This window comes from Sander vitreus, chromosome 3, assembly GCF_031162955.1.
Source record: "Sander vitreus isolate 19-12246 chromosome 3, sanVit1, whole genome shotgun sequence".
NCBI classification, from domain to species: Eukaryota; Metazoa; Chordata; class Actinopteri; order Perciformes; family Percidae; genus Sander; species Sander vitreus.
The window spans coordinates 35,877,823-35,887,822 of record NC_135857.1 but is presented as its reverse complement, the minus strand read 5'-3'; the positions used below and the strand labels follow the sequence as shown (position 1 = coordinate 35,887,822).

General features: G+C 47.4%; 1 protein-coding gene across 3 annotated transcripts in view; it reads left to right on the top strand.

Annotated features, from left to right (window-relative positions):
* LOC144515981 (exocyst complex component 3-like protein 2) overlaps positions 1-10,000 on the top strand; it is a 68,647-nt gene that overhangs the window by 42,272 nt on the left and 16,375 nt on the right. For all 3 annotated transcript variants that reach the window (XM_078247220.1, XM_078247219.1, XM_078247221.1), the window contains exons 4-5: positions 5,877-6,154; positions 8,098-8,364. In XM_078247220.1, coding sequence (XP_078103346.1) covers positions 5,877-6,154; positions 8,098-8,364 — 545 coding nt within the window. The remainder of the gene's footprint in view (positions 1-5,876; positions 6,155-8,097; positions 8,365-10,000) is intronic.

The following is a 10,000-nucleotide window of genomic DNA, read 5'->3' as shown; positions in this document are numbered from 1 at the left end:
TAATAATCCACATATTAACCCACGCTTCCTCCCGCTGTTGGTGTTCCTGCGTATTTACTAACCAGCAGCTGTCAGGTCGCTGGTGAAAGCCCTCCTGTAGTGTTCTCTGTCCTGCTGTTGTCTCTGTCATGCTGCCTGGCCCTGTACCCGTACATCCATGCCCTGTACCCATACATCCACGCCCTGTACCCATACATCCACACCCTGTACCCATACATCCACGCCCCCACGCCCTGTACCCATACATCCACGCCCTCACGCCCTGTATCCATACATCCACGCCCTCACGCCCTGTACCCATACATCCACGCCCTGTACCCGTACATCCATGCCCTGTACCCGTACATCCACGCCCTGTACCCATACATCCACACCCTGTACCCATACATCCACGCCCTGTACCCATACATCCACGCCCTCCACGCCCTGTACCCGTACATCCACGCCCTGTACACGTACATCCACGCCCTGTACCCGTACATCCACGCCCTGTACCCGTACATCCACGCCCTGTACACGTACATCCACGCCCTGTACCCATACGTCCATGCCCTGTACCCATACATCCACGCCCTGTACCCGTACATCCACGCCCTGTACCCATACATCCACGCCCTGTACCCATACATCCACGCCCTGTACCCGTACATCCACGCCCTGTACCCATACATCCACGCCCTGTACCCGTACATCCACGCCCTGTACCCATACATCCACGCCCTGTACCCGTACATCCACGCCCTGTACCCATACGTCCACGCCCTGTACCCATACATCCACGCCCTGTACCCATACATCCACGCCCTGTACCCATACATCAATGCCCTGTACCCGTACATCCACGCCCTGTACCCATACATCCACGCCCTGTACCCGTACATCCACGTCCACGCCCTGTACCCATACATCCATGCCCTGTACCCATACATCCACGCCTGTACCCGTACATCCATGCCCTGTATCCATACATCCATGCCCTGTACCCATACATCCACGTCCACGCCCTGTACCCATACATCCATGCCCTGTACCCATACATCCACGCCTGTACCCATACATCCATGCCCTGTACCCATACATCCATGCCCTGTACCCATACATCCATGCCTGTACCCACCTATTCCCACCCAGTTTTTCGTTCTTTTGTTCGTTTTCGTTAACGATTGTAACCTTGGTTGAGACTGAGTCAACTTTTGGAGAAACTCCCCCCTGTGTCACGCTGTGGCGGCCAATCACGTGCACGATCACGTAAGAGGAGGTGTGAGAGTCCCGTACAGGAAATGAAGCTGCCTTCAAGTGCAGCCAGGAACATCGAGATCTATGAAACCATCTGATGGAAAACAGTAGCTGTAAAATATAAAGTCTACTTGTGCAACGTTGGACACACACACACACACACACACACACACACACACACACACACACACACACACATACACACACACACACACACAACAGGATGTCACACAGATGGCCGTTTCAGTGACGCTGCACAACGCTGCGGAGAATCACTGGATCGTTTTTACTGGTCTGAACAGGATAACCAGAGAGGGAATATGACTCAGTTATTCATCACACACACACACACACACACACACACACACACACACACACACACACACACACACACACACAGAGGTAATACGCACACACACACACACACACACACACAGGTAACACCCACACACACACACAGGTAACACACACACACACACAGAGGTAATACGCACACACACACACACACACACACACACACACACAGAGGTAATACGCACACACACAGACACACACACACACACATACACACACACACACACACACAGGTAACACACAGACACACACACAAGTAACACACAGACACACACACACAGACACACACAGGTAACACACACAGACACACACACACACACACACAGACACACACACACACAGACACACACACACACACAAACACACACACACACAAACACACACAGACACACACACAGAGACAGCCCAGTAAGTGACGCCAGTGTCGGGACAGAGTGCGTTGAACTGTGACGCCAAATCTTTAAATATCACTGTGGAGGTTCTGCGTCAGTAACAGCGAAGGCCACTGACCGAGAACGAGTCCCATCAGAGACTGGAACGATGAGTTCAAAGCCAAGATGTTCCCCTCACATTGTTCTGTTATAGAGACGATCTTCCTCTGTGTGTGTGTGTGTGTGTGTGTGTGTGTGTGTGTGTGTGATGAATATCTGAGTCATATTTCCTCTCTGGTTATGCTGCGTCTGTTTCTGCTTTGTGTAAACCTTATTTTATTACAGTCATGTTGTTCTGACTTTTGGTCTTTGCCTTCAACATGTTGTGATGCCTTCAGGGCTGGGTTAGAATAATTGATTCTCCAAAACAGAAGACTTTCACCCAGGAAACAGGTGTTCATGTCCTGAAGAAGTTAAGGAGAAAACACAAGACTTTCACCAGGAAACAGGAGTTTATGTCCTGAAGAAGTTAAGGAGAAAACACAAGACTTTCACCCAGGAAACAGGTGTTCATGTCCTGAAGAAGTTAAGGAGAAAACACAAGACTTTCACCAGGAAACAGGTGTTCATGTCCTGAAGAAGTTAAGGAGAAAACACAAGACTTTCACCAGGAAACAGGTGTTCATGTCCTGAAGAAGTTAAGGAGAAAACACAAGACTTTCACCAGGAAACAGGAGTTTATGTCCTGAAGAAGTTAAGGAGAAAACACAAGACTTTCACCAGGAAACAGGTGATCATGTCCTGAAGAAGTTAAGGAGAAAACACAAGACTTTCACCAGGAAACAGGTGTTCATGTCCTGGAGAAGTTAAGGAGAAAACACAAGACTTTCACCAGGAAACAGGTGTTCATGTCCTGAAGAAGTTAAGGAGAAAACACAAGACTTTCACCCAGGGCCAGAACTAATCTTAACTATTCGTTTTGGTGTCTAACCGTAACTGTGGTCACTGCATGACATTCACTTTTAGTCTTTTTTAAAGGACTTCATGGTTCTTTAGACACACACACACACACACACACACACACACACACACACACTCTCACACACACACACCACACACACACACCACACACAGAGACACACACACACACACACACACACACACACACACGCTCTTCACGGTGCTCTGTACCCGACTCACAGTCACCTTTCCTGGGGTAAAGTCGACTACCAACTGGTCCTGATAGTTCCAGTAATCAGAGAAGTGACTGACAGTAAACTGAGTCTGAGTTGAGATGACTCAGCAGATATATCTGAGTTCAGTGGGTCAGAGAAAGAGAAGTTATTCTGCTGCATCACTGGTTTCATACGACACAGAAACGAAACACAGAAACTGTGAAAAGAGAAATCAACGTTGTGTAAATAATTCTTCTTTTAAACTGTGCTGATGAAACATACGTTTACTTCTCTCTTGTTTGACTTGTTACTGCCCAGTTCACTCGCTGTCTCGTCTAATGAAAATGGGTGTTTTGGGTTACGGAGACAGACTTAACTTCCTGCATTCTGATGAATATTTATGCACCTATTTGTGCCTTTTTATCTGTATTTCTCACTTAATGTTATTGCTGTCGAGGCGGTATAGGCTACTGTCAGTTCTTCGACACGGTCGCTCCTCTCTCCAGCTTCGCAGTCTGCATGATGTCATGACAGCATGTGACATCATGCGCTGACATCACAGCGCTGACTGTGAGTCAGAGGGGATCCTCCCTGCAGACTCTGACAGATTCACATCCACACCCTGCTGCACTTTTCTCTACCAAACGTTTTCCCGTGACCTTTATCGAGACCATGGGAGTAAACCAAAATGTTATTTTTTATACGACCAAGTTTAGTTTTGACAAATGAACCCTTTTCATATTGAGAGAAGGTTTTTGCGGTGAATGTTTGTAGCGAGCAGTGTTGTTGTACTCGAGACAGATAATTTACAGATGGAGTAGGTCTAGACCACACTCTATAACTTACAAAGACCCAACAGTTTCCTTAGAGCAAGCATTTGGTGCACTAGTGGCGATGAAAAACTTCCTTTTAGGCAGAAACCTTGGTCTCAACCCCTCAAAGTCTGTCATTTCTTGGTCTGAACTCCTCAAAGTCTCGGTCTTGTCTTGGTCTCAACCCCTCAAAGTCTGTCATTTCTTGGTCTCAACCCCTCAAAGTCTCTGTCTTGTCTTGGTCTCAACCCCTCAAAGTCTCGGTCTCAACCCCTCAAAGTCTCGGTCTCAACCCCTCAAAGTCTCAGTCTTGTCTTGGTCTCAACCCCTCAAAGTCTGTCATTTCTTGGTCTCAACCCCTCAAAGTCTCGGTCTTTTCTTGGTTTCAACCCCTCAAAGTCTCTGTCTTGTCTTGGTCTCAACCCCTCAAAGTCTGTCATTTCTTGGTCTCAACCCCTCAAAGTCTCGGTCTCAACCCCTCAAATTCTCGGTCTTGTCTCGGTCTCAACCCCTCAAAGTCTCGGTCTTGTCTTGGTCTCAACCCCTCAAAGTCTCGGTCTCAACCCCTCAAAGTCTCGGTCTTGTCTCGGTCTCAACCCCTCAAAGTCTGTTTTGTCTTGGTCTCAACCCCTCAACGTCTCAGTCTTGTCTTGGTCTCAACCTCTCAAAGTCTCGGTCTCAACCCCTCAAAGTCTGTCATGTCTCGGTCTCAACCCCTCAAAGTCTCGGTCTTTTCTTGGTCTCAACCCCTCAAAGTCTGTCATTTCTTGGTCTCAACCCCTCAAAGTCTCTGTCTTGTCTTGGTCTCAACCCCTCAAAGTCTCAGTCTTGTCTCGGTCTCAACCCCTCAAAGTCTCGGTCTTGTCTTGGTCTCAACCCCTCAAAGTCTCAGTCTTGTCTTGGTCTCAACCTCTCAAAGTCTCGGTCTTGTCTTGGTCTCAATACCCGCTGGTCTTGGTGTTGACTTGGTCTCGGTTTAGGTGGTCTTGATTACAACGCTGGTAACGAGGTCTTCCTAATAATCGCTTCCTACTTTAACAAACAGAAATGGTCCAAAGCTGCAGGGACGACTTGTGTTTATATATGTTTTATTTATTTATTACAGACGTTTGCCTGAATATAAATGAGCTGAAACCTCCCAGGAGTGGAGGAGAAACTGATCAGTGATTCTGTGGGAACCTCCGTGTCTCTAACGGTCTCCCAGAGGGCCGCTTTGATGTTCGAATCAAACGCACCCACGTCCAGAGCGCCCATGTTTTCCTTTGGGTCTCGATGAACAGCTGTTAATGCTAATCAGTCTGAATAAAGAGCTTCATTGTGGAGTATCTGAACTTTCAGGTCTTTTAAACACACACGCACACACACACACACACACACACACACACACACACACACACACACACACACAGACAAAACAACAAAAACGTAAAAAAAAGAAAGGATGTAAAATGGTTAGCACTTCTGCCTCACAGCAAGAAGGTTCTGGGTTCGAATCCAGGTCGTTCTGGGCCTTTGCATGTTCTCCCCGTTTTTGCGTGGGTTTCCTCCGGGTGCTCCGGTTTCTTCCCACCATAAAGACATGCATGCTGGGTAATCAGGACTACAGTTAGCTGACTGGCTAACACTGGCGCATTTACAGAAATGTTGATTAATGTGCATTGTCCTAATCAAATAAACTTACAAACACACACACACACACACACACACACACAGACACACACACAGACAAAAACGTAAAAAAAGAAAGCAACTTAAAGGTCGGAAAAAGTGACTAAAATGGAAACAAAAGGGTTCATTCACGTTCACTCGTGGAATTTGCTTCTGTGAACGGTGCAAACATTAACATAGAAACAAACATATTAAACAGTTATATGAAATAAACAACACAGAAACAAATATATACAAACCGTCTCCCTGTCTCCCTCCAGTCCTGGAGATCCTGCAGCTGGTGAAGAAGCGAGACCTCCTATTGGCCGACAGCCACATCCTGGAGCTGGAGCAGGAATGCAGCGAGTTGTCGGCCGCCGAGCGGGCCTTGGCTCCGCAGCCGGAGGACGCCGCTAGCCCCGGCATGAAGGACGGCGGGCGCAGGAAGGCGAAGGACGTGGAGCTGCTGTACGAGGAGCTGCAGAAGGAGCTTTGGGCCGTCGTCAGGGAGTCGCTGCGCTTGCCGACCGCTGGGCCCAACCTCGGACTCGTGGTGCAGGTACGTAACTCGGAACGGCAGGAATGCCTTGAATAAAGTGGGATTTAAGATGCTAAAAGTCCTGATTATTTACATGGAGTCTGGTGGAGTTTGGTGATGGAGATTTCGGGGCTGTTTCACGTTAAACTAAAAGGATCTTACTCTTTAACAACAAGGTCTGTCTCTGTAGGGATCCTTTCACACACACACACACACACACACACACACACACACACACACACATATACATACACATACATAGGAACACACAGACACAGACACACACACACACACACACACACACACACACACACACACACACACATAGGCACACACAGGCACAGACACACACATGCAGACACACACACACAGGCACAGACACACACACACACACACACACACACACACATACATACACACACATACATAGGCACACACAGGCACACACACACACACACACACACACAGGCACAGACACACACACACACACACACACACACACACACACACACACACACACACACACACACACACACACACACACACACACACATAGGCACACACAGGCACAGACACACACATACGTGCATCATGAAACCCAAGCCCACCAGACTCCATGGACATAATCAGGGGCCTCATGTCTAAACGTTGCCTACGCTGGTTTTCCAGACACTTTGTGATGTATAAAACATTAACGTGACGCGAGAATGTGCGTGTCGTCCGCAAAGTCATTTCTGGCTCTGTAACTCTGTAAAATCTAAGTGAAAAGTGCAGAAAATCACCAAACATCACAAAATAAAGTTTCCACTTCACTTAATGGCACACGTCTGTGACATTATCTATGAAAAAACATAATTATATCCGCTGATACTAGGGCTGCAACTAACGATTATTTTCTCGATTAATCGATTAGTTGTTTGATCTCTAAAAATGTCAAAACGTGGTGAAACATGTGGATCAGTGTTTCCCGAAGCCTGAGAGGACGTCCTCTAATGTCTTGTTTTGTCCAAAACTCAAAGATATTCAGTTTACTGTCACAGAGGAGAGAAGAAACTAGAACAATATTCACATTTAACAAGCTGGAATCAGACAAGTTTGATCATTTATGTGGATAATGTTTCACATCTTTCACACTATTAACTGTTTACTTCGCAGGCTACGTAACCTCCGTTAAACATGAGGACGGGAAATAAATGATGAATCCACTTAGAAAATACTTTCAGTCATCTTCTGTATTTCCCATAGATGAAATATCTTATTCACTGTGCAACAGAAAGATCGGCCCGGAAAAATGCAATAGTGTCTGTGAGTCTGTAGTTGCTGAGGCTCAGACATCCATGGCTACAGGAGGCGGGACGCACGGATCCATCTCCCCAGGAACAACGCTGTGTCGGGGGGGCAAACTCATGTGATGCGTAATTGATCCCGTGGATGATTTGTAGGCTGTTAAGTGAACAAGGTGTACCCGGTCCACCAAACACTGGGCCGTCTTCACTGTCTTCATTCTGCACATATTTCTGTTACTGTAGTCCTATTTACTATTTCATTATTTCATCCATGCGTGGCAGCGGATCACCTGCCGTGGAGACGCTGGCCTCACTAACCTCTCCTCCTCTGAGTCGGGTCTCCCTCGCGCTGGACTCAGTTTCACTGAGCCTACTAACACTTAGAAAATAAATAAATGGCATTACATCAGTGAGTTCATACTGCTTATTGTGCGTAATGTGGACTGACACTGAGATGCATGTTGTTCTGTAACTGGTGTGGCGCTGACACTATTCTCTTCATTTCCACTTCGACATTAGACATTTTTTTTAAGTAAAGAGACGTTACATTTAGCACATATCACCACAGGTAACAAGCTAACCATCGCTAAGTGTTGTGCTAATAGCAGTAATTGTAACGTGTGTGCGTGTGTGTGTCTGTGTGTGTCTGTGTGTGTGTGTGTGTGTGTGTGTTTGCAGGTCCTGCAGCAGGAAGAGCAGGCAGATAAAGACTGGGCCCTGAGTGCGTCTGCGGCCCCTGGGGGCCCGAGGCCCCGCCGTCTGAAGCAGAGGTGGAGGGAGGCAGTGGAGGAGGCCGCCGACAGCTCTCTCCCTCAGAAGGCCGAGTTCACTGCCGGAGAGCTGGACAAATACCTGGATCGTCTCCGGGCCCGCGTGGTGGACGACCTGGGGGCCGCCAAAAGGAACGTGGTGTCCATCTACCCCGAAGACTTCCAGCCCTTCCAGGTGAGACACAAAGACGGGACACACGGAAACACCTGGGGCCCTAATCACGAAGGATCTCATCTTAAAGGAGACCTATTAAATACATAGCGTGTATCAGAATAAAAGCCTTTGAAGGTATGTAGTTGTGAAGCGCCTGGTGCAGGTGTGTTTAGGGATGGCCAAATCCACTTTTGCTAGTTTGATGACGGTAAAAAGGGTCCGTGTGCCGGGCGCATGGTTCTAAAAGGGTTGACCTTAGTGTCTTCATTAATCAGAGGTGTGTTCTGGGCGTAACATGCAATCAACCAATCAGAGATCATCTCCCATTCCCTTTAAAAGCCAGGCGCGTTTGGACCTTGGAGCATTGCTGTTATGATGGAGGATCTGCACCGTAATATTTGTATTTGTAATCTTCTGCATGTGTGTGTGCTGCTGTGTGTCCCTGTGTGTGTGTGTGTGTGTGTGTGTGTGTGTGTGCTGCTGTGCGTCCCTGTGTGTGTAACAAGCATAGTGTGCACGTGCTGTGCACGAGCCTAGGAGTATTTTACTAATGCTCTGTTAAAATAACAATGAAATGCTGCGTTATTGACTTTAGACCAGGTTTTTGTTGGTCAATGGTGCCATCACTTCCCACTGCCTCAAGATAGCAGTACGCCCAGAATGCACCTGAACACACCTCCCTGTAAGACCAGCACGCCCAGAATGCACCTGAACACACCTCCCTGTAAGACCAGCATGGGCCACAGATGGGAGCAGGTACATTTGCTATTTAAACGACGTGGGCGCTGGACGGGAAACTGACAACTGGGTCGGTCTTAAACTAGCAAAGACACTTGCTACGGGCTTTGCGCTGCGCTGGTTGCAAGATAGGACTCTAACAGACGGGACACATGAAACACCTGGGGCCATAATCACGAAGGATCTCATCTTAAAGGAGACCTATTAAATACATAGCAAGACTTTATACCGTGAAAAATCACCAATAAAGGCTTCTGAACAAAAAACTACACAACCGGTTTAGGTAGTAATGTGACCCAAAATTGGGAAGACTTTAACAACATTAGCGGCAGGTGAGTTTAATGCTGCGTTCCAGACACAATTTTAGCCCGTAAGTTACGACTTCAAGCCACGACTTGGTAGCGTTCCAGGCAAAGTCACGGCTACCTACCTGATACTGGCGATTTCTAGTCGGCGACATATTTTGGTCTTCATTTAGTAAACATAACCTGTAGTAGTACACAATCGTATGTGTATTGTTTTGATTACAATGTGCGGAATTACTTCACGTTGCCTATTTATTTTTTAACCTTTATTTATCCAGGGGAGGTTCACTGAGAGGCAGCCTCTCTTTTGCAGGAACACCCTGATCACATTCACACAGTTACACATTCATACCTGGAAGCTGCCCAGCAGAACCACAGTCTGATCTGCTGGCACTGAGCAGAGCACACAGCTTATGTGTGTGTGACGTCAACAACTGTAACTGGGAGAACAACCATCTGGTACCAGTTCACGGGGAGTAAGTTACGGGTTTGACTGTGACGGGAAGAAGGTTTTTTTTTGGAACGCAGCATAAGAACAGTTGAAACCGGAGCGTTCAGAACTGTGGGAAATCTGAGTTTATTGCTCACAGGAATCTTTACATATGTGCACCTCA